At 41.7% G+C, this 25,976-nt stretch overlaps 1 protein-coding gene across 3 annotated transcripts in view; it reads left to right on the top strand.

The window, feature by feature from the left end:
* Positions 1-23,035, top strand: part of LOC126425109 (ESF1 homolog) — an 84,846-nt gene extending 61,811 nt beyond the window's left edge. For all 3 annotated transcript variants that reach the window (XM_050088038.1, XM_050088036.1, XM_050088037.1), the window contains exons 8-11: positions 332-517; positions 4,110-4,283; positions 9,732-9,878; positions 22,846-23,035. In XM_050088038.1, coding sequence (XP_049943995.1) covers positions 332-517; positions 4,110-4,283; positions 9,732-9,878; positions 22,846-22,947 — 609 coding nt within the window. In that variant the 3' untranslated portion in view covers positions 22,948-23,035. The remainder of the gene's footprint in view (positions 1-331; positions 518-4,109; positions 4,284-9,731; positions 9,879-22,845) is intronic.
* Positions 23,036-25,976: the final 2,941 nt, after the last annotated feature.

The following is a 25,976-nucleotide window of genomic DNA, read 5'->3' as shown; positions in this document are numbered from 1 at the left end:
GGACTTGTCATCTGCTCACTGCAATCACCTTTGAGACTTGTGATACATTTTTCTTAAAATTATAAAGAAATATGATGATATATTTACACATGCTTAGCAAAAGATGATACACATTCTATCTTTTAAGCCTGCATGTCTTCTAAGCATTTCACTTGGTGTCTATGGAATTATGGCCCTCTCTTTTGTGAAAACAACCCATTTGTATCACCAGAAGTCTAGTGCAGATGGAGTAGTTTCTGTGCTTGAATAAGTAATATAGTAATGATATAAAGACAATGGGATGAATCGTAGTAATTGTAAATTAATGCTCTTTATGTTTTTTACATTTTAGGAGGAGAATGGAGAAGCTGTACCTTTCAGTGATGATGAAATTCCCTCAGATATAGACATGAGTGATCCGTATTTTAAGGAGGAACTGGAGGATACAGTGCCAAAGGAAAATAAGAAAAAGAAAAGGAAACGGCAAGACGGTGGTGATGATAATGATGACGATGATGAAGAAGAAAAACGAAGAAAGGTAATTATATCATATTCACACCTTGCATTACCTGTTAAATTTTTCGTTATTTAGACCTTTCCCTGAGACATTGTCTGTATGGAGTCGAAGTAAGGAGGAAAAGCAGTGCTTTGAGAAAAATATTTTGAGTGAATGGGTTTCTGCCAGTGAATAATTGTCTTCTAGAACGTAGGGTGTTCCTTTGACTCTTGATTTTATTAGTTTACTGCACTGGACTGCGCAGTGGTTCGAGGAAACAAAAAAATTAGAATATACACTGCCAGAAAAAAATACCCCTTTTGGAAGTTTCCAATTCACTCAAGATTTATTGTTGCAATGGTGCATATGGAGTATATCGAATAATTACATTTAAAGATCAGTAGCACAAGTGGTTCAGAGATGCCAGGTATCAGCCCATGCTGAAACACCCATATTAGTGCATGGTGTAGCCTCCACAGGCTCTGACTTTGGCATCCAGTCAATTGTGCATATGGCATATACTGTCCTGGAATACATTATGCCATGACTGCTAGACCTGTTCATATAATTGTGTAAGAATTGTTGGTAGACGAGTCACACAAGTCATTTCTCGTCCCGTTGTATCCCGCACATGCTCGATTGGAGACAAGTCCAGAGATTGTGTTGGCCAAGGAAGTTGTTTCATGTATTGCACAGCACATTGAGTTTCAGGGGTGGGTGTGGGATAGCATTGTCTTGTGGGAACAACACATGACCTTCTCGTCGCAAGAATGGCAAAAGAACAGGTCTAACAACATTCTGCATGTACCGAGCATTGCTTAGCCTCCCCTCCAGAAACATAAAAGGTGAATGAGAGTTGTAGCTTTTTCAGTGTGTCTTGGACAAATCCACTCAATGAGACAGCACTTAACAGGTCTATGTCATATGCACAAATGACTATCACTTGCATGCAGGCATAATCTGCTTTCTTTGTGGAAGACGGTGGTGTGCAATTGCATCTTCCAAGTTATCCTTTGACGGCACCAGTCAGACTGTGTATGTCAATACTGTAGCATGAATGGAAGACAGGCTAGAGTTGTGCCTACCTATAGTCCCACTGCTAATAACAAGTTCACAGTAGTTCTTGTTGACACGTCTGGGGTCACACGCCCTATTATCTGTGCAGTGATAGCTGCACGACCTGTCACTTGTGAGGTAACGGGCAAGTTGTGGCACCCTGAAAATGTTCTAAGTTCGGAGTTGGCATGGCTGCATGGGCCGCTCACCAAGCCGGGTCTCCTCGGCAACCATGTGGTGCTGAGCATCGGCCGGAGCAAGAGGGGTAGCCCCAGCATGTGTTCCAGGCCAACCGTGTGGCTGGGAATTCCATGTTGACACAGTGTCGAGGACTGTGCTTTGTGTCGATGAAGGAGCTGTGTATGCTGGGAGTGCCAAAGGTGGTGGACTTTGTGAAACCATAATAGCAGACATTTCACAGCTCATGTAGAAGCTAATAATAGCTAGGGGAATCGTGATACCTTAAAAGGAAACATGTACATTACCATTATTTGCATGATGATTCTGATGATGTAATCAGATTTTCAATATCTTTATTAGTTTAAAGTTTAGTATCTGACTATAAATTTTATAAGTAACGCCCAGTAATGAATTTCCAAAATCTATGGTCACATCAGGCCACAAGTACTCCACAGTTACACAAAAAAATGGTAGCAGCATGCTTATAAATATATTTATTTGTCTATGTCTTTGTTTATATCCGATATATACTAGTCATGAAGAAATTGGTCAAATATTTACTGTGTTTTAGAAAGCACAGAGACATTTGGCTACTGGCCTGCTTTTGTTTCTGTTCCTTTGATATAAGTTTATTTGATTTGTTTATGGGTTTATTATGGATGTTAGAACGTGTTTATGGTCCAGCTGAAGGAATATTTATTTAAATTTAAGTTATACAAATGTAAATCCAGTATTTTGAATGTGTTTCAATATGTTTGAGGGTGTGTGTTGGCTTGGAGAAATGGCAGGAGCGCTCTAGCCAATCACAGCACTCGTTATTGGGGAGACTGTATAGAAGAGAGGGAGGAGCATCGAATGGCCCTTGACACAGGAGGGTACTGAACAGGACGGCACGACGATCGGGTCGCACAGGACATGGGAGAGTGCTGGACGGGAAGCAGCGATGTATGGTCGCAGGAAAGACTTGGAGAGTGGAGCAGTTTGCACGTGGTCGCAGGAGATAGAAATATTTCGTAGTGCTGACTTGTGCATTTGTGAGATTTCCGTGCAGTGAAGTAGTAGTATGCGTTTAGAAGTGAATATCTTGTGAGCTATGTTGTTGTTCATAACTAATTATGTGAAGTAGGAATCTATTGTTTCCCTGTTATTCAACTTATATTTTATTTAATTGCTGGACCATCGACACCAATAAGAGTTTTACAGTAATAAATGGCATTCTTAAACATACTTCTGCTATCGTACTCATCATTTGAAGTTGTTAAAAATAGTACCTGCAGATTTTATTTAATTGCAATCTTTCATTTATAAATCTCTCTGTTGCATTCAAAATTCGCAACTACCGAGTGATAGGAAGCTTCGACCATTCGATTCACGTGTATATTCAGATTGTATATTGTAGACTCAGCAGTATTTGGCCTGTAATGTGGCAACTACATATCCCAGACTCTAGACAACGAAACCAGCCACAACTTTTAATATTTCAACTCTCGAGTCTGAGGCAACGTAGTTAAGGGCCAGCACATCACCACTCCTCCTCTTTTTTGAGGTGCTGTGACTAACCAAATGAGAAAGCGCTGGTAGATAGACACAATAAAAAACACACGCACAAATTTCAAGCTTTTGCAACCTAAGGTTGCTTCATCAGGAAAGAGGGAAGGAGAGGGAAAGACGAAAGGATGTGGGTTTTAAGGGAGAGGGTAAGGAGTCATTCCAAACCTGGGAGCAGAAAAACTTGCCTTATGGGGGGGAAAAAAGGACAGGTATACACTAGCCCACGCGCGCCCACACACACACACACACACACACACACACACACACACACACACACACACACACACACACCTATACACATATCCATCCGCACATATACAGACACAGGCAGACATATGTGCGGATGGATATGTGTGTGTGTGCGCGAGTCAGTCGACTGACATCTCTGCCCAACCTCTTTGCCTTTACATATGTCTGCCTGTATCTGTATATGTGCGGATGGATATTTGTGTGTGTGCGCAAGTGTATACCTGTCCTTTTTTCCCCCTAAGGTAAGTCTTTTCGCTCCCCGGATTGGAATGACTCCTTACCCTCTCCCTTAAAACCCACATCCTTTCATCTTTCCCTCTCCTTCCCTCTTTCCTGATGAAGCAACCATAGGTTGTGAAAGCTTGAAATTTGTGTGTGTGTTTGTGTGTTTTTTATTGTCTATCTACCAGCGCTTTCTCGTTTGGTAAGTCACAGCAACTTTGTTTTTTATATATATTTTCCCCACGTGGAATGTTTCTTGTGTGCGTGCGTGTTGGGATGTGGGTTAGTGATGCACATGCACAGTGCTTGTGAAAAATATGTAACGGCAAGTATAAGTTTCTCATTAATGTCCTCTAACCATAAGTATATTGTCTAGGCTGAATTGGAGCTTCTAATGCTGGAAGATAGTGGCCAGGAGAGTAAGAAGCATTTCAGTTTAAAATCTATTCAAGAAGCGGAATCTGGCAGCAAAAAGAAGAGAAAGAAGAAGAAACTAGGAAAGAAAGCCAAGAAAGAGGAACAACTTGCCAATACAGAGGATGATTTCCAGGTAAATTTGTATTAAACACAATTTTGCATGTAGCTTTTCAGCAAGATAATCGGTTGACAAATGCCAACACTTGAATAGGTGGTGGCATAAGTATGTTGTTCTAATTGAGAAATTAAAGCTATTGGTTGAAAATTTGGAATTTAAGATTTCAGTGAACAATTAATGGAGTTAATAAACCAATTATTGTAATTTACAAATAAAAATAATCAATTTTTAAAAATACACATAATTGAATAGATAAAAAAATCTACTCACCAAGCGGCGACAGAACACACATAGAAAAGGTATTAGAGTTGCAAGCTTTTGGAGGCAGTGGCTCCCTCTTCTGGCAGAAGGGTTGAAGGGGCAGGAAGAGGAGTAGAATTTTGAAAAGTCACCCAGAACCCTGGGTCAGGGGAGAATTACCGGACACGACGAGGAGGGAAGACTGATTGTTGGGGACTGGACCAGATGAGATTTGAAAATCTGTGAGCTTAAAGGTAGAAGATTGGACAGTATGGGAGACAGATATTACTGCTAAATAGTTTATTTAATAAGGCCGTAAAACTAAGTGCATTGTATGTGATAGAGGTGGGAGGAGGACAGCGAAAAATAGACAGGTCAGAAAATGAAAGATGTAGATAACTAAAAGGGAGTGAGGAAATGAATAGTACTGTGAAGAAATGCTGTGACTGAAGAAATTAATGTAAATTAAGGCCAAATGGGTGGCAAGAACCAAGTATGTGTAGTGGTGTCAGTTCCCACCTGCGGAGTTCTGACAACTGGTGTCTGGGTGAAGAATCCAATGCCACATGTGGAGAAACAGGCACTGAGTCACGACTGTCATTTTGTTGAGCATGCTCTGAAACAGGATATTAGGTGTTACCAGTATGTAACCTCTGTCTATGCCTATTCATCCTAACTGATAACTTGGTGATAGTCACACCTATATAAAAGGCCAAACAACTTTTACACGACAGATGGTAATGACATTTGTCGTTTCACATGTGTCTCTCCCTCAGATAGCATATGTTTTGCCAGCTACAGCTCTTGTATAGGTTGTGGTAGGAGGGTGAATAGGGCAAGTCTTGCAGTGGGGATGGTCATAGGGGTAGGAGCCATAGTGTAGGGAGATAAGTACAGAAGAAGCATAGGATTTGAAAAGGGTACTTGAGAGGGCGATTAGAAGCTGTTCTAGGCATGGAGGGCAAAATCTTGGACAGAATGGACCTCACCTATATGAGAGGGAATGCCTGACATGGAAAAGGCAATATGTATCAAATTGTAAGCACTGTTGTTTGTTCATAAGTTTAATATGAACCTTTGGTCAGGATGAGATCAATATCAAGGAAAGGCATTGCATTCGGTATAGGACCATGTGAAATTTAATTGTGGAAATATATGTAGAGATTCCAGGAATCTCAACAGGTCAGACTCACCAAGAGTCCATATGGCTAGGATGTCTTCAATGTATCTAAAGCAAACCAGGGGCCGAAGACTTGTGGATCGCAGAAAAGCCCCCTCCAAGTGGCCCGTGGTAAGGTTGGCATAGGAGGAAGCCATCCTGGTTCCCATGGCTGTACCCGTGATCTGTTTGTATGTCTGCCCCTCGTAGCTGAAGTAGTTGTTTATAAGTATAAAGTTGATTAAGGTCAAGATGGATGTCATAGGTTTGGGAGCTGACTGAGGAAATGATCAGCAGCAGACAGACAATGTATGGGGGGGGTGGGGGTGAGGGAGGGGGGGGGGTGCTATTCACCCTTCTGCCACCACCTATAACAGCCTTGTAAATGACAAAATGTCAACTATCAAATGGAGAGCCACCTGTGAAATGACACATTTCATATACCAGCTGTAATGTAAACATTGTTTGACCTTTTACATCAGCATGACTACCACCAAGTTATCAGGATGAATGGGCATAGGCAGAGGGTGTATACTGGCATCACCCAATATTCTGTTGCAGAGAACTCCATTGGTGGGAACTGGCGCTACAACAGGTCCTTTATTCTCACCACCCACGTGGCCTTAATTTACATTAATTTCTTCAGTCTCAGCATCTCATCACAGGAACTATTCCTTTCTTCGTTCCCTTTCAGTTTTCTATATCCTTCATTTTCTGACCTGTCTATTTTTCGCTGTCCCTGTCCAAGCTCTATCACATACAATGCACTTAGCTTTTTGTTCTTATTAACTCGTGCATGAAGTTTTAGCATTAATCTCTGTCTTGCATATTATCATATCTTCCATCTTTAAGCTCTCAGGTTTACAGATCTTGTCTGATGCAGTCACCAGCAGTCAGTCCTTCCTTCTCATCCCGTCTGGTAAGTCTCCCCTGCCCCGTTGTTTTGGGAAACTTTTCGAACTCTACCCCTTTTCCTAAACCTCACCAGTCCTTTTTCCTTCACCCCTCTTCCTTCCTCTTCAGCACTTCTTCCAGAAGAAAAAGAGCCACTGGCTTTGAAAGCTTGCAAACTGTAATACTTTTTTATCTATTCAATTACAATTACTGTAACTGTATTTTTTAGGCTTTGTCAGGTTGTAGCACATTGATTGTATTTCCTTGCTGTCAGACTGTCAAATCCCAGTTAATGCTCTTAATAGCTTCCTTCTTGAAGTATTTGAACAGTTACACTTGAGTTTTTAAGTTTCTATTGACTGTATTTACAGTAAAGCGCTAAGCCACATTATGTAAGTTACTAGATCAGCACATTTTCTCTGTTTTGGCTCCCTAGCTCTGAACTGATAGAAATCTGGAAACTGCGCAGACTGCATAATAGCTTACCTCAGCTATTGTGCAGTATTGTTTAAATTTCCACAAGCTAAAATTGTGTGGCGATCGAGATACAAACCCAGAATTTCGCTTTCCGACAGAGGTATGGTTACTGACCCTCACATCTTCATTTCTGCTGGTATCTCATCTCCTACTTTCCGAGCTTCACAGAAGTCTTCCTGCACACTTCACAGGACTAGCCCTCCTTGATAAGGATACTGCAGAGAAATGTCAAAAGGCTGATGTACGGGCAGTCCCAAGCTGGCCTGTTACATGAATGACTGTACTCGACAGGCACTGCACTTTGGGTAGGGGCAGCCGAACGGCTCACGCGTGTGCAGGACGTATGCAATATGGCCGTCTGGTGGGTAGCCTATACTACCTGCTCCTGCTCACGTGTGCAGTTAGGGGTGGGCAAGGGCATGGGTGCAGGTGCCCTCATTCCAGGGGCAACATTGGAATAGCCTCTTCTGAGGGGATTGTCTACAGAAGTACTAGTATTGCCAAATATGCCAGAGAGCTTCTGTTAAGTTTGGAAAATGACAGTGGCTACATGGCAGAACTTAAACTGCGAGGGTGGCTTTTGGGTCATACCTAGATTGCTCTCTCGGTGAGAGCTTCATTTGCAGAAGTGAGGTTCTGTGTTTGACTTTCAGTTTGGCACACAGTTTCAATCTGTTGGACAGATACTGAGTCTTTCTTTTATTTTTTTGTACTGTAAATGAATTGTATTAGAAGACACAGTTTCACATACAGTTACATGAAACACTTAAACATTTGAAGAGTGAAAATGGAAAACATTGTGTTTGTCAGGAGAATGAAAAAAAAGAACTACATGTCTCTGTTTGAACATAATTGATTTGGGCCCAAAAAACTAAGAAGGTATTCTGATACTACAGAATTGTGCTGCTCACTGCATCACCACAAAAATAAATACTATATTAAAAACATTCTAAGTGCCATTCAGGAAACTGATGGTTCTACATGTTGATAAGAAATTTTTTACAAATTGATTCTTGTAAAGGAGAAAACAGCAACCAGCAACTGTTAATAATACTATGTATTTACACGAACAGTGCTGTTACCAGTTATGAACTGATACGTGCATCTCCAAATGGCTGCTCACATCTATATGACAGTTGTTGTTGGTTATTGTCTACACTAGTTATTGGCTGCTCTTTTTTTCCCTGAAGAACTATTGTAAACAGCAACAAATGCCATATAAATGTGAACAGCCATCTAAATGTGAACCTGTTGGTTCATAACTGGTAAAGCTTTTTTGCAAATAGCCACAGTCACAAAAATGTAAGTTTTTGACAAAATGGCAGGGAGAAAGTATTTGTTTCAAATGCCATTAATACTGAGGCACTATGTTATATTTATGATAATAAAAGCACAGGATTGTAATTAGTAAAACTGTAATCAACAAAAAACCTCTTCTCATATTGTTTAAATTTTGAATCTCCAGAGGGGAGCACACGTTGGCACAGAGATGATGCGCCATCTACTAATGCACGTTTGAAATACTTTTTCCATGGTTTGGCACCAATATCAAATCTAGAGACATGCAACAGAGTAGTGGGAATACAGTAGCACTGAAAATGCCCCCTTTGAAGTAGTGGCACTTAGATCATTTTCCATTTCCTAATGTTCTGCAAGCCACCATGTGGTGCATGGTGCATGGTGCATACCACTCCTTGTCATTTTCTTTCCTATTCCACTCGCAAATAGAGCAAGGGAAAAATGACTGTCTGTATACCTCCGTATGAGTCTTAATTTCTCGTATCTTATCTTTGTAGTCCTTAACGCATAATGTATATTGGTGGCAGTAGAATTGTTTGGCATTCAGCTTCAAATGCCTGTTCTGTAAATTTTCTCAGTAGTGTTTCTCCAAAAGAACATCGCCTTCGCTCTAGGGATTGCCATTTGAGTTCCCGAAGCATCTCTGTAACACTTTATGTGTTGTTTGAAACTACTGGTAACAAATCTAGCAGGCCGCCTCTGCATTGCTTCGATGTCTGTCTTCAATCTGACCTGGTACAGATCCCAAATACTCGAGCAGTAGCCAAGAATATCTTGCAATAGTATCCTATATGCGGTCTCTTTCCTAAAATTCTACCAGTAAACCAAAGTCGACCATTAGCCTTCCCTACCACAGTTCTCACATGCCTGTTCTACCTCATATCGCTTTGTAACATTATGCCCAGATATTTAAATGATCTAACTGTGTCAGGCAGGACACTAATAATACTATATCTGAACATTACAGGTTTGATCTTCCTACTCATCCACATTAACTTACATTTTTCCATATCTAGAGCTAGCTGCCATTCATCACACCAACTGGAAATTTTGTCTCGGTCGTCTTGTATCTTTCTGCAGTCACTCAACTTTGACACCTTAATGTACACCATAGTATCATCAGGAAACAACTGCAGTTTGTTATGCCTGTCTGAAACTGTAATGGGAAAACTTCTCAGACAGAAATGTTTCCGTAACAACAAACATTATTTTAAAAAATATGAAACAAACTTCCTTTCATAAAGTTTTATATAGAATAGTTTGTTACTACAGATGTAGCTGCCTTAATTTTAATATCGCACGGGAAGCTCTAACAGTGATTAGGAACGGGAGATAAGCTCTCCCCCCTTCCCTCCTCCAAATATCATTTCTCAGTTGGTATGTGTATTTTCCAGGTGAATGTAAATGATGAGAGGTTTTCTGCTCTGTTCTCATCCCACCACTACAATATCGACCCAACAGATCCTCATTACAAACAAACGAAAGGCATGGAAGCTCTGCGAAAAGCAAAACTGGAAAGGAGGCATCAAGAGGATGATGAGGTAAGTAATTTGTTTTCTGATATCGTAGTACTAGCACATATATTGGCAAACAATATAGCGATATAAACAAAAGAAGTAGTACACCCCTCAGGTTTGTCTCCAGATAATCTTGTGTAACAGTTACAGCAGATATTAATAAGGCTGAGAGAGCACAGAAACAATAATACATATTGAAGTAAAATGTCACATGCAAGTAAAATGAACTTCACATTATATGTTACCCTGCAAAGCAAACTGAAGGCAAGGCCATGGTGGCAGTATTGTCGTATTCATGCCAGAGAAACAGGGAGAGCAAGTATTTAAAAGCATACACTTTTTTCAAGTGGATTCTGTTACATGCTGTGTATCTATACTTCAGTGCCCTGCATAGCGTAACAATTAAACAGTGCCCACCACTTGTGTTTGCAGCATACTGTGGCCGGTGGATGTGCAGTTGGCAGGGCACGTGTGGGGAGAGCGGTAGTGGTGGGGGTTACGGGCAGGTGCTGTAGGGGAAATGGGATATTAAGTGGAGCCACTACACACACACACACACACACACACACACACACACACACACACACACACACACACACTTGCATGGTGACCGTTCAAAAAGATCTGTCACCTGTGCTTTGATTAATATCTAAAAAGAATATCGCCGAAATGGCAGCGATATAATTTCGCTTTGCATGTTAACCATTTGTAACTTTCAGAGAAACATCATGAGTGGTGAATTTAGAGCAAAATCTACCATTTCCCTTGTTGCCATTTTAAAACATTTTTTTTTTTCTCTCTCCCCCAAAACACAGTGGAGTTTACACAGTGTTGCCTCTCTGATATGTTGTACAGAGGCAATTGCGAGGGAATTTGAGACGGTGTTTTATTACATTTATTAAATGAGGAACTGAGGGAAAAAGCACATCCTCGGTACAAAATAAACCTGCAAGGTCTTCACTTAAGTGTTCCAAAACCCATAGCATTTCTCGTTTCACCAGCTATTAGTGGCCCCTAAAAATTACGTTTTTTCATCGAAAAAGTCTGTAGTTAGTGAACTAACATGGGAGATAGTGAAATTTTGCATAATAACCATATGGTAAAATACTCTCTTCTTTGTGTGCTATCATTTGCCATTTATACACTGCAACATATTATGTAATTTGCACCAAATGCAAAATCTTGGTGGCCCTTTTCATTGCAACCTTTTTTTAATTTTGCGCAGTGTGTTACTTCTGTGTAGATGTCGCAATAACTATGACCATTAATGAAATGATGGGCAAATAGGCATGAACCTGACATATAAAGCTATAAGTAATGCAAAAATGAGTTTTTTTACTGAATAGTTTGTGTAAAATCATTTGAGAAAGATTGCATGGCGTGCACTTCGATTCTGTCATTGCCAACGGGCCAAAATGTGGCAAACACTGTCAGACTCCCCTTCCAAACAAACGAATGAACTCGCCCAGCACTTTGGCCAAAAATTGGTCATTGCGCATTGGTTACCTTGTCCTGCACAAACTCTAATATGTGTGACCCCATGTTTCAGCTGAGCAAACCACTATCTGCTTTAAGTGTGAAGTTCAATTTTTTTATACAGTCTTTTTTTTTTAAGTGTCGTCTCATTCACAGGTGATGACTCTTTTATTGACACTGTTTCTACAAAATCCCATTGACAGGATAGTTTTCCTCAGATTTTCTGTTACCCATAAAATCCAGCTTTGTGTGCGAAAAGTTGTGATGTTTTGTCAAGGCTGGTATTCCTTTGTATTGTTCATTCTTTTTGTTGTTGCAGTCTTCAGTCCGAAAACTGGTTCGATGCAGCTCTCCACACTGATGTATCCTGCACCAGCCTCTTCATTTCTGCATAATTGCTGCAGCCCACATCCCTTTGAACCTGCTTACTCCATTCATTGTTCGGTCTGCCTCTACAATTCCCCCCCCCCCCCCCCCCTCCCCCCTCCTCCATGGTTCCCTCAGTTACCAAATTGACGATTCCTTTCCCTTATTTTAGTAAAGTTGTGCAATAAATTTCATTTTCCCCAGTTTGTTTCAGGACATCATCACCAGGTATTCAATGTACCCATCTAATCTTCAGCATTCTTCTTTAACATCACATTTCAAATGCTTCTCATTTGAACTGATTAATGCCCACTTTTCTCTTCCACACAAGACTACACTCAAGGCAGACACCTTCAGAAAAAATTTCAAACACATAAAGTATATTAAATCTTAATTAATTCCTTTTCTAATATCACATAAATTGATGCCTATCAACACATTTGTTCATATTGTTAATGGGGTATTTATAGTGTGCGCTTTGGGATAGATACTCAAATCCTATCCCACTTGGCACAGTACCCCTCCTTCCATAATATGCTGCTGTCGACTTAATAATCTTTAACATTTTGCTACTATGTTCTGTCACCATTGTCACTTCTTCTTTCTGCCAGTAAACTTAATTATGTTGACAATGAGCTGGGATGGCCACCTGTGTTGTCATTTCTCGCTCTCACTTTACTCGGTTGCACTGTGAGGTAAAAATGCCCGGCAGCATAGCTGTACCTAGTCAGGTGACCAGCTTAGGTCCCGTCGTGCTTGGCTCTGTGGTTAACTTTGTCAAGTAATACACTAAAACACTGGACTCGCATTCGGGAGGACGACGGTTCAATCCCGTCTCCGGCCATCCTGATTTAGGTTTTCCGTGATTTCCCTAAATCGTATCAGGCACATGCCGGGATGGTTCCTTTGAAAGGGCACGGCCGATTTCCTTCCCCATCCTTCCCTAACCCGAGCTTGCGCTTCGTCTCTAATGACCTCGTTGTCGACGGGACGTTAAACACCACTAACCTAATCTAATACACTAAAGTGCACAAATAGTATATATTCTTCAATCTAGAAGTAACATTACAAGTGTGAGCATATGAACACTAGTTATAATTTGTTGTGACTGTTTCTGCCTATTAATGTATTGCTTGACTTGTTTCACAACCTTAAATGCTCTCTGTCACCAATGGGTTCATGGAATACAATGGGTGAACAAATGAGTTGTGTGGAAAAGCCCACACATTCTGCAGTGCTTGCATTGTGTGCCAACACTGTGGATGAAGCTTTGCAGCTCCTCACAGTATAAATGCTACACCACACTGTGGTCATATTGCCCAGTGAGTACCCATTCATCACCGGCTACAACCCTCTTCTTCCACTGGTTCCATCAACAAACATCACTGTTGTAACAGCAGGCATCGTATGAGCGAAAATGTCCTTGTGTGATAATTTGACCGCAGCAGGAGATGGGCATAGAAGTCAGCCCATCAAATCATTGTGCTCTGTTTGAACTCGCTCACACGCTACTATTGTGTGCTTTGTTATTGAGGAGGCACACTGGCACTTGCTTTTTATAATTTCAATTTGTTTGACAGCTCCCCATTGAGATGGCATAACACGAGCCTTTTACGTAGCACGAGAATGGGCACTGCAGACCCTATCTCAGTGATATGTCTCTACATTCTCAAAATCTCTGAAAATATTTCTTAACCTTAAACCTGTTGAGTGCATAGACATTGCTATTAACTAAACATTCCTTCAGCCAGTTCTGCTCCTGGAAATATGCTGTGTGCACAGCAACCCAGTATAATCCTGCTGCACTGGGCCCTGTGCCTTACTTATGTTTATTTGCTTATTGTATGCTCACCTACAGGACTGTATATTGATGTGTTCTGTAGTTATGAGACTGTACTATTCTATACTAAATTTAGTGTTATTGTTGACCTCTTCATGTGGAAACAGAATAAAACTGGGTTGTTGTTACTTCTGGTATTGTCTCTGTACAGCATTACAACAGTTAATCATTGCTTTTGCTTTCGTGTGGTGATATTTCCATAGAAACTTTCATCCCCTAAGACACTCTTCTTTATATCTAACCAAGAAGCGAAATATCAATTTAGATAGAGTTTGCTTTAAAAAAAATTTTAACAGAAAGAAATATCTGTGTAAAAATTTTCATCCCCTATTTCACTCCCTTAGGGGATGAATTTCCAAAAGAAGTGAAACATGTATCTCTTTTATCTCTAAAAGAGAAGCCAAATGCAAATTTTCATAATGAAATAATTTCATAAAACTTTTCATCCCCCTTTCATTCCTTCAGGGGGTTGAACTTGCAAAAACACTGAAACAAGTATTTTTTATTTGTAACCAAAAAGTCAGATACCAATTTCCAGAGATTTATCTTAAAAAAATGCTTTAGTAGACCTTTAATAATTTATATTCAAAAAACTTTTTGGCCACTATTTTACCTCCTTAGTAGTTGAATTTACAAAAATGCTGAAATATAAATATATATTTTATTTCTGACTTGGAAGTCAAATACCAGTTTTGAAGCTCTAGCCTCAATAGCGACATATTTTCAAAAAGCGTTTCGTCCCCTATTTTACCCCTGTAAAAGTGAAATTGTTTCCCAGTACAAGATTAAACTATGTTAAATATACTACAAAAAAGATACTATTCATTTTTTCTCTGGGTATAATAGTTTCTGCAAAGCAGGGGATGAAAAAAATGTAGATTATTAAAAATATTGTTTTAACAGTGTGAAATTAATGCTTATCTTTAAACAAAGTGGTTTAAAAACAAATATTCAATGTGTGTACCATGTCTAAGTGTGGTAGATTCATATTAAGGGATAAATTGTTTTCTCAGGATGAAACAGGATGGAGGGTAAAAGCACGAGGGAAGGTAGTTCACTGGATTGCGGTCGTACAGTTCTGTCCTTCATAGGTCTGGAAACTGAAGACTGAGCAGGTGATTGCACACACTGTCTACCACACTACAGGATGTTTCATCAAGTTTACTGCATCTTATGAACCAGGTCCAGTGAAGAGGCGTGCCTGAGGGGTGTTTATTTTAAACGAAGTGCATTAACACTACATGGGATACAGATATGACTTACTAATAATGCTAATGGGAGAGATGCTTATGGGCAGAACCTGTATAAATCTCTGCACACTGTTCTTACTAATGGGGAAACCGATTCTTAGTCATCCTATTTGGCAGCTGTAGTGTTCTTCCAGTAAAGGTGACGTCCGCCATTGTAAACACTGCTCGCTTTTTATTTTGCATACTGACTATTCATCCTCAGCATTTTCTGTCTATTTGTCTTATGTGAGTGGACAAAATAACATCACAGGGCTAATGTTTATACAGTGGAGCTATTTTGGTTTATTAAATGAGTACTTATTTGCAGTTGATAAGTGAGCTATTGTGTAAAAACGCTCAACAACTTGAGCTGTCAACCACACTGAAAATCCTGTACCAAGTGTAACACACTATCAGTATGTATTTGACAGTGTGTTTTATTGTCCCCACTATCACTGGCTGGAATACTTTTTACTGCGTGAGGAATACCAGATTCCTCACCCCAGCTTTATATCTCCTAACATCTGAAGAGGTTAAAAGTTTGCTTCTGCAACAGACTTTGGTCACCCAAGTATTGTGGAACTTCATATATTTCAGCATAAATCAGGAAATGCATTATAGGCAGATTACTGTTTTACACTTGAACATGATCAGTCCCATTCCATCAGACATGTTCACACCCATTCTGCAGATGTGTGCTTAGTGTCTCCACTCAGTGTAGCCCACTCTAAAAGTGCAAGCAGTTCCTGAATGGAACAGATTTATTCAGCCCATCATCAGTAACACAATTAATGGTGTGGAACGGCATTAACTTTCTGCTCACTCGTTAATTCACCACCGAGTGACAGCATAATTACAAAGCTTTGCAATATAATGTCAAAAACAGCTGCAAGCTACCACATTTGCCAGTCCATTCCCTTTTCCACAAACACTAGGAAGGTCATTGGCAACATCACATATATTTAACACTTCACAGCCGTTGTTTACAAGAACATATTTTACTTAACAACTGCCACTACTGCAGATAAGTACTAGCTTAATAAAATGAAAATTACACCACTGTATAAACATGTACTCGGTGAAGTTCTAAGGTGGTATAGTTTGTCTGTAAACTGAAAACGGAGCAGCACTCATGGTATAAAAAGTTTCCTTTTCTGGAAGAACACTATGACTGTCCTACAGGATGACTAAGAATCAGTTTCCTCTTTCCCAAAGTAGAGCAGTGTGCAAGGATTTATGTAGATCCTGCTCATATGCATTGCTTGCATTAATATTTTAGCAGCTCGTATCTGTTTCCATGTAATGTTAATGCACTTTATTTTCCACAAACAACCCCTGGACACGTCTTCATACAGCTTGCTGCAGAGGGTCGGTTTAACTTAGTGAACCACCCTGTTGTTGCTTTTTGTGGTGTAGTAGTGCAGACAGAATTTCCAGTCACCTGCTCGACCTTCAGATTGCAGACCTATAAAGGAGGGAATTACATGACCACAATCCGGGAACCTACACTTGCCTCACATTGCTACCATCCACTCCCGCCCATCTCCACCCTCTTACACCCCGAGAAAACAATTTATCACTCAACACGCCTCTACTGCGCTTAGACGTGGTACATACATTTAATGTCCATTCACAATCCACTTTTAACAGTAAACATTAATTTTGAACCATTAAAGTGCTGCTTTAGATTATCTTTTATTTTTCCATTCCTCGCAACGTGCAAACTATTGGTCCTATAGAAAATATGAATACCAGTCTTTTTTTTTGTAGTAAATTCAGTGTATTTTAATTTTGTGCTGTGAAACATTGTTGCTAGAAGCTGTAGTTTTCAAGAATAACTTAAAAAATGATTTTAAATATGTTGTTTATTGCAGTGGGTCAGTGTGCACATACTATTTGCTCACTGTGTCTGTCAGTCAACCTGACTTCGTAATTCTTTAATAACAACATATGTCGAAGAATATTAGCAACTCTGATGCTACATGTTGACCTGTTCAGTCTTTCAACGCTCTTAGTGGCTAACTAGTCTTCACACTCACTAGGTTATCCGGCTAAGGCCATAAATTTAAGAGAATATTGTGAACTGTTCCACCCATACTGATCGGGTCATATCACGGTCGCCTCTTCAGAAGAAATACTTAATCCTAGCAGGCTCTTGTTTAATATGACTAGTGGGCAGTAATTGCATAACTGTCTTTAAATATGTCTGCTTGTGTCTGTATATGTGTGGATGGATATATGTGTGTGTGCGAGTGTATACCCGTCCTCTTTTCCCCCTAAGGTAAGTCTTTCCGCTCCCGGGATTGGAATGACTCCTTACCCTCTCCCTTAAAACCCACTTCCTTTCGTCTTCCCCTCTCCTTCCCTCTTTCCTGATGAGGCAACAGTTTGTTGCGAAAGCGTGAATTTTGTGTGTATGTTTGTGTTTGTTTGTGTGTCTATCGACCTGCCAGCGCTTTCGTTCGGTAAGTCACCTCATCTTTGTTTTTATATGAGGGAAACATTCCACGTGGGAAAAATTTATCAAAAAACAAAGATGATGTGACTTGCCGGGCGGGGGCGCTGGCGGGTCGAGGGACGCACGGGCATACACGCGGGGTTCGGGCTTTCACGGTGAACTGTTGCCTCGTCGGGGGGGGAGGGGGGGAAGGGGAGGGACGGGGGGATATGGGTTTTGGGGGGGAGGGTGGGGAGTCGTTCCAGTCCCGGGAGCGGGGGGACTTGCCTTGGGGGGAGGAAGGGACGGGTGTGCACTCGTACACGCACGCATGTCCATCCGCACATATACGGACGCAGGCAGACATATTTGGGGACAGGGAGTTTGGGCAGAGCCCCCACCTTGACTGACATCTCTGCCCAAACTCTTTGTCTTTAAATATGTCTGCTTGTGTCTGTATATGTGTGGATGGATATGTGTGTGTGTGTGTGTGTGTGTGTGCGTGTGTGTGTGTGTGTGTGTGTGTGTGTGTGTGTGTGTGCGCGCGCGCGAGCGCGCGCGCGCGCGCGCGCGCTGCGCGCGCGCGCGGCGCAGCGCGCGCGCGAGAGTATACCCGTCCTTTATTCCCCCTAAGGTAAGTCTTTCCGCTCCCGGGATTGGAATGACCCCTTACCCTCTCCCTTAAAACCCACATCCTTTCGTCTTTCCCTCTCCTTCCCTCTTTCCTGATGAGGCAACAGATGATGTGACTTACCAAACGAAAGCGCTGGCACGTCGATAGACACACAAACAAACACAAACATACACACAAAATTCTAGCTTTCGCAACAAACGGTTGCTTCGTCAGGAAAGAGGGAAGGAGAGGGAAAGACGAAAGGATTTGGGTTTTAAGGGAGAGGGTTTGGAATGACTCCTACCCTCTCCCTTAAAACCCAAATCCTTTCGTCTTTCCCTCTCCTTCCCTCTTTCCTGACGAAGCAACCGTTTGTTGCGAAAGCTAGAATTTTGTGTGTATGTTTGTGTTTGTTTGTGTGTCTATCGACGTGCCAGCGCTTTCGTTTGGTAAGTCACATCATCTTTGTTTTTAGATATATTTTTCCCATGTGGAATGTTTCCCTCTATTAATTCATATATATCCAATACAGTATATTTTTAATGTTAGTGCATAGTACTGCCCCCATTGGTGAGGATAGGACTGCCGAGTCCAGCTGCTGCACATGTGGAGAGGTACATCATCTAGTGATGTTACGTGTTCAACATTCATAATCCAAATTTGGGGTGTTTCCCAACATTTGCAGCCACACGTGTCTTCTGTTCAATTACTTGTCTCAATTTGTGAGGTGATTCTACAGGTGAAAATAAACCAAAAAGGTCCTACGAATATGTGTCCGATTTTCAGCCATTACAGACTGGAGCTGGTTGAAGACTACACAATCCGTTTACGATTATGAAGGCAAATGTGAATGTTACTTACCGAAATGCTGCATTAGTGCTGTAGTGGATAGAATAATGGTGAGACAGATGATTGAGCCATTCTACATGACACGTTCAAAAAATTCCACACCATCTCACAGCACTCGACAGTATATTGGAAGGTATGTCGTGTTCCGCATTGAATGTCGTCTCCGCAGGTTTTAATGCGGGCAACGGCGTCATTGGTGATACGAGCGACAAGTTAACACGCGTATCCCCCTGTGTAGCTTGCACATCCCCCTTCGAGCAGCCCCAGGGTCGTGTTCCGGATTAACACAGTGTTCGAAAAACCCAGGGAAGTACCCTGTCACAGGGGGTTCACCGATCAGGGAAGCATCTCTGGTATTCTGTCATAGCCACACGGGCACTGCCATTACAGTGCCAGTATACGAGCAACGTGTCTGCATATTCTATATGGGTGAACATAGCAGCATGTTGGTATTTGTGGATACAATGGGCTTATTCAATTAACCGAATGACACAAGACCTCACAACAGTTCACTGCTCCGACCCACGATTGCACACTGGGTACACTTGCGTCTGTGCAACATCACAGTGCTGCCATCTATTGGAGAACCCCCACACCTCTTGTAGGGTGCCTCACAGTTATTCTGTCCAGCACAGTGCCTGTGCAGCATTTTGGAAAGTAATATTCACACTTGTCTTCATATTCATTAATGGATGTGTGTAGTCTTCAACATGCTCCAGTTCCTTAGGAACTTAGGACTTTTTTGGTTTATTTTCACATGTAGGATCACCTTACAAATTATGTGACATTCCTCCTGAACACCGTGTGTGTGTGTGTGTGTGTGTGTGTGTGTGTGTGTGTGTGTGTGTGTGTGTGTGTGTGTGTCTTCACCTCCTTTTTAGTCTGTTCTGCAGCTAATTTTTACTCTACATCTGGCAGATTTTAAAATTTTAAAACAAAGTTAGCCACATTTTGGCATAGCACATATGTGTTCACAATTAGGTGCTGGCTTACTGTACTCTCGGCTCACTTACTTTGACAGCACTAAGTTAGTGTACGAAATGGACATTTATGGATATGTGCTGTACGATATTTTAAAATTTTAATGCGTGCCGCACTGTAAAGTACTGTTGAAATTAACTGCATAACAATAACTGTTTAGCAGCTTTGTGGTTAATTACATACACAGCCTGACAAAAAGTGAAGCACCCAGTAGACACTTTCGATGTCAGTGTAAGTTCATACACATACATACTTTCAAGGGTGTGAAAATGATTTGCAGGTACAATTCTGTGGGACAGGTAGGAAAGCCATCACGGAGCATTAGTGTTGGTTGTGTTTAGTGTTGTTACCAGACTCAGTACGGTACATAAGGGGTGTAAACGGTGTCGGATATTGAGTGATATCTGCGAAAGATGAGGAAGAGTCGCGTACTCGTGTGAGTCAGTACATTGCCTCCTGAGAGAATCTGAAAGGAGTGTCGTAGTGGATCTCCACTTCACCGGCTGGTCGAATCTTGCAATATTCACATTTGTAGGACATTTGGATGTGACAGTGGCCCAATATTGGACTGCGCGGGTAAATTAGGGCAGGCGAGGTTCCGGTCGAGCACATTTGCCCGCCCCAGGGTAGGAGTGCCGCACTGTAGAACGAGCACTATCTGAGAATGAGTAGAGCACTCCGTGTAATGAGCTGTGTCAACCTGCACCACTGTTTGGAGTCTGGTAGCAGCCGGACTAGGGAGTTACTACCCCGCACGTAGGCTGCTGTTAACACCACAGCACGAATGGCCACGTTTTGGTGGTGCCGTAACCGGGAAGAGTGGATTGCCGACAAATGGCAGTGCACCGCATTCGGTGACAAATCACCATTCTGGGCTACACCTCACGACAATCGCTGCTGATCTGGGGAGAGATTCCGTTCTTCCAGTATTTTGGAAAAGCACAGTGATGCTGAACCTGGTGTCTTGCTGAGAGGAAGACGTCGGGTACGATTTCAGGTCTGGGCTGCTAGTGACCGAGGGAACTCGTGACAGCACAACAGTACATTACAGACATTGTCTGGCTTCATGTGCTACCTCCCGTCTGACAGTATTGTGCTGCCATTTTCCACAGGACTGTCGTGCTGCCACTTTCCGCAGGACGGTTCTCGTCCGTGGGTGGCACTGCGAGTGCCGGGGCAAGCAGTGTATTTAACACTAAATTCTAGAATCTACATATGTAAATGATGCTCTAAGCCCCCCCTATTCTAACTCCGACTTTTGCTGTTGCACATGGATTAAAAAATATACGCGAACTGACTGTAATCAACCCTGCAAGTGGAGTAGAAAAGAGTTTGGCACCTGCAATAATTTAATTTGATAAATAAGTTAAATAAAGGAAGGTTTCATTAACGTAGTGAGAAATGATGGGTTGCTCTACCGATTAACAGAATGAAAGTTCTGTCCAAAATAACAATACGATTAATTAAGACTAAACACAAAATAATAAAAAAAAAACACATGAAACATTTATAATACATCAAATTGGCTCAAATTGGATACTCAAACAAACGCTGTGAAGGCGAAGTTGTCCCTAAACTAGATTGTGAGGTTTATGACGAAGTGGTATGTGGAGCCAATTCCTTGCCACTCAAATCTTAAGAGAGACACACAGCTAACCCAACATTAATTGCTGCTACTCAAGACAGAACAAAGTTAGAAAAAGACGAACAGGCGCGCTCTGCTGAGCTCTGACTATCTCCTAGGAAAATCCCTATCTGCCGGTGCTGCGGACATACATTACCAAACTGTCTTCTTAACTGCCAGAACACGATCTGGCGTACCGGAGGCGATGGCTGGTTGCTTCGACGTCCTCGACCGAAAGGCGAGAGCCGACTACTTCTGAGCACCCGTACAGGCCGAACACAGAACATTCCCACCCCCACGACAGTGGCCGTGGTTAAACGTTCCAATCAGCAACTCGAAAACCGGCGGAAAATTCCACTCCCTTGCCGGAGCACTACCATTCCACCAATGGAGATTCTTGGCGCCAATTTCTGCGCTGATTTTGCTACGTCACGGAGCTATGCCCTGAGCAAGCCAATCACAGTTACTATTTTGCAGAAAGCGCAGGAATTTTCCCGCCACAACTGCCTGGATACACAAGTCATTCCCACGCCTCGCTGGTAGCCCGCCAGAAAGTGTTTTTGCTAAGTTTCTGCGAAGTAACAGAACCTCTAGCCCAGCCGCTACTTCAGGCCCCTGTGGGCGTGTCTCTTGACAATGTCGGCGTCTGGAAAGCATTCACTCGACTCCCTCACACTCGTCGGCTTAACCCTCTCGAGATCCGCAGAGCCCGCCTGTCACCGGACCACCTGGGTGACGAGAGACGCTGCGTGGGAAGTCCGCGTGTGAAGGAATAGCAACTTTTCACCGCATGCAATTAGAGACGAAAATCGTAAGATAGAAATATGAGAGGGGGCTCATGCCACCTCTCAGCACGTGTCTCTACGAACTGTCTGTGTGACGTTAAGGTACTGCTGTGGCCAATGAGAGCCCCAGATATGTCCAGGATAGGTCACATGTGGGACCAGCTTGGTGCCAATTCTGTCCCAGCAATACTATCTGAGGTATTTTTGTGGGGCAGTTTACATCAGGAGAGGATACCGCAGTTGTAGGACACCTTTCACAACTGAATCAGTGCGTGCATCTAGACCAGAATGGGTGCAAAATTGTATTAGTGAGAGGGCTCGTATTGCCAAGTTCTGGATAGGACTCAATTATTTAATTACTGAAATAACATCACATACCATCTCAATCCTTGAAGTTCAGTATTGTTTCGTCTACCTCTTCTGGGTGACCCCACATTTTTTTTTTTTCTTTTTTTCAAAAAAATTGGGCGGTGAATAAATATGCCCAGCATTATTCATTTTTATTATAAATTGTTCTTCTGAAGTAATTTTTTTCGCAATGTCTAAAATTAAAATTATAGCCTATGAGACTTGTGCATTACATATAATGATGAAAGTAGAAATTGATATCAGTTTGAGAGTCCTCCCATGTACAGACTGAACACTTGTTGATGTTTGTACTATATGAGTTGCCCAGTATTACCTTCTTAGGAATATATTCTTCTATTCTGAATGTCCAACTTAATTACTTTTTTGTACACCTAATTGTGTGCGATACATAGCATGTTTAATGTGCACGTTTTGAATTTCAGGAGGAGGTGAAGTTACGTCAAAGTAATATCGATCAGAAGGACATGACGTTATCACAGCTTGTCAAATCTGTCAAGATGAAGACACGTGGTCTTGTGAAATGACCCCGTTGAGAAGTTATCGAAAATTGTATTTATTTATCACCAAATTCTCCTTGTAATAAAACTGTTTAATATAATTTGTTTTTGTTTATATTGTACTGATGTAATAATTTTTTATGCTGCCTGTTATCCAGTGTTCTCATAAAGTATACATGCCACTGAGTGTAAGAGTGTCAGGAGCATAATATAATCAGTTAAAAGCATTATATGGTTTGAAATTTCTAACTTGTGTCTTTATCAAGATTATTCAAAATTTTCTCAACTTGATAAACATGCAATTTATTTTTAAACTGGCCAGTAGTGGTTCTGAAGTGGTAAGGGGCAAAAGTTGCCATTGCCCTGAAGGTGGGTATGAACGCTACAGTGATTTCTGGGCGTGCTCCTGTTGGATGTGGTGTGCCATTCCCTCCCTCCCCCCCTTCATACGGACTGAGCGAGCCAGTTGCGTGGGGACCTACAGGTTAACATCAGCCCTTAACCACAGTGCAATTCAGAGGTTTTCACATTGCCCGCAGGTGTAAGAAATGGTAAGTGACTGATAAAAATCCTAGGGCTGAATGATGGTTGATCCCATGACGTATAGCTCCATAGTGTGGAACCTCACCACTGAGATGCAGAGAGATGCTTCTTGAGCTATGTTGAGCACTGAATTACCTTCTTCAAATAATACAAACCTTTTGTATCACAAATTTTGTGAAACAACAGTATTGGGTATAGGACAGATTGCTGCTCACTGTAAAGATGATGAGTTGAGTTGCAGACAGACACAACAAACGACTGTTACATTTATAAATTCCCAGGTGGAGCTGCCAATGGTGGCGGATGAGTATCTGACGTTTGCTTGCTTGTATGAATGTGTGTATGTTTCAATATTGTGAAAAGGAAATTTGCTATTCACCATATAGTCGAGATGTGTCGCAGATAGGCACAACGAAAATTCTGTCACAATATAGCTTTTGGTCAGAAGTAAACACACACACACACACACACACACACACACCCACACACCCACACACCCACACACACACACACACACACACACACACACACACACACACACACACACACACACACACACACAGAGAGAGAGAGAGAGAGAGAGAGAGAGAGAGAGAGAGAGAGAGAGAGATACACACACAGGGTGAGGCAGCTAAGTCATAACACCCCTTGTATCTCTCCAACCGTAATAGATACAAAGATGCCGTTTGGACAGTGCATTGCAGGGACCAGGGCTACTTAAATACATCACAGTTCAGGTTTGTGCTCTTTTTTATTACAGAGATATGAGGCAATCTTTGGTGTTTTTAAATGGAACCTATGTTAAATTTTTGCATAACATGAAGGGCTTAAAAAGACAGTTTCAAATATGTGTATATCACAATATTTAGGCGAATAGTTTTTGAGACGCAGTATTGTATTCGTCCTTCAAAGCGGCGTTGTCCAATACGACCTTTCCTTTTGACTACTGAGGAACTTAACAGGGAAGGTGTTGTTTTCCTGCTTCTCGATAATGCCGCAAGGCGATGCACAAGGTAGCTGGAGAGGAGGGTATAAATGTGCTGCTGGGGTAATGAGACATCGCATTTCTGTCACAGTTTCCTGGAGCAGACATGTACACCAATGAAGAAAAGTTAGACATGCTTCTAATGTGTGGTGAAAGCAGAACAACTGCTGTTAGAGCAGTAAAGCGATATAGAGAGCTGTATCCTCATCATGAGCGTCCTATACGTATTTGCAAGAAACTGGTTGAATCAGGATCATGGAACACCATACAGAGGACAAGGCAGACAACAGCAACTGGCGAAGTACATGAAGAGGGCGTTGTATCGTTGGTGCATAACGACCCTACTATTTTGTTGCGACTTATCACCTCGGAATGTGTTCTACGTATATTGCACCGGCATAGATTTCACCCGTTTCACCTCTCATTACATCAAGCACTCTCCGGTGTGGATTTTGAATGGCGTCAGGCGTCAGTGCCTGTAAGATGATCCAATGTTTTTTAAACGGGTGCTTTTTACTGATGAAGCGACTCTCACCAACCACGGTAATGTGAATTTGTATAATATGCATTACTGGTCAATAGAGAACCCTCATTGGCTTCGACAGGTCCAGCGTCAGCAACTGTGGAGTGTTATCGTATGGTGCGGCATAGTAAATGGCAATAACTATGCACAGTTCCGAAACGTTCTGCCCATTTTGCTGGAAGAGGTACCACTAACTACGCGTCAGTGCATGTGGTTCAACATGACGGCTGTCCTGTTCATTCTTCCCGTGTGGCTAAAGAGTTGTTAAATGAAAAGTTCCGGGATTGTTGGATAGGACGACGTGCTGAAGTGAAGTGGCCATCCCGGTCTCCTGATTTGACCCCCCTTTTTTTTGGGGGGGGGGGGGGCGCAATCAAACATAAAGTGTATGATCAAACACCAACTACCCCAGATGATACGAAGCAACATATCGTCAGAGTGTGTGCTGATATCTCACGTGACACCCTCCCAGCCATTCACAAATCATTCAAACGGCGACTACAAATTTGCATTGCAGCAGAGGGGAAGCGTTTGGAGCACATGCTTCAGTAAAGTTTTGTATCATGTCAGTATGTATTTTGCATCTTTGTGTGTATTTGCTTTGTATTGCGATCAATAATAATTATTTTCAAATAAAAAACAGATACGTATGAAATAATTGTGACCAATAAGGGCCTCCTCATTTAAATTTGTATTTCTGTTACTTAAAATGAATTAACATCTTGTAATATTTTAATACTGTGTGTCGTTTACTATTTTGGTATCACAGTTGTCAAATAACTGAATAATATTTGTGCGATGTCATCAGTTAATTTTTGCACAAAATATCGCAGTATGTATTACTATTGTTGGGCAAATGGGCGTGTTTGTGTAAGGACAGACTTGCGACGTTTAGCATGTACTCTACACAACAGGAAAGGTCGCATTGGACAACGCCGCTTCGAGGGACGAACATGATGTGAGAACATATCTGTGTCTCAAAAACTGTTTGCCTAAATATTATGA

The sequence above is a fragment of the Schistocerca serialis genome, chromosome 10 (genome assembly GCF_023864345.2).
Source record: "Schistocerca serialis cubense isolate TAMUIC-IGC-003099 chromosome 10, iqSchSeri2.2, whole genome shotgun sequence".
Taxonomy (NCBI): domain Eukaryota; kingdom Metazoa; phylum Arthropoda; class Insecta; order Orthoptera; family Acrididae; genus Schistocerca; species Schistocerca serialis.
The sequence above is the reverse complement of the archived record's forward strand: the minus strand, read 5'-3'. Positions and strand labels throughout refer to the sequence as shown.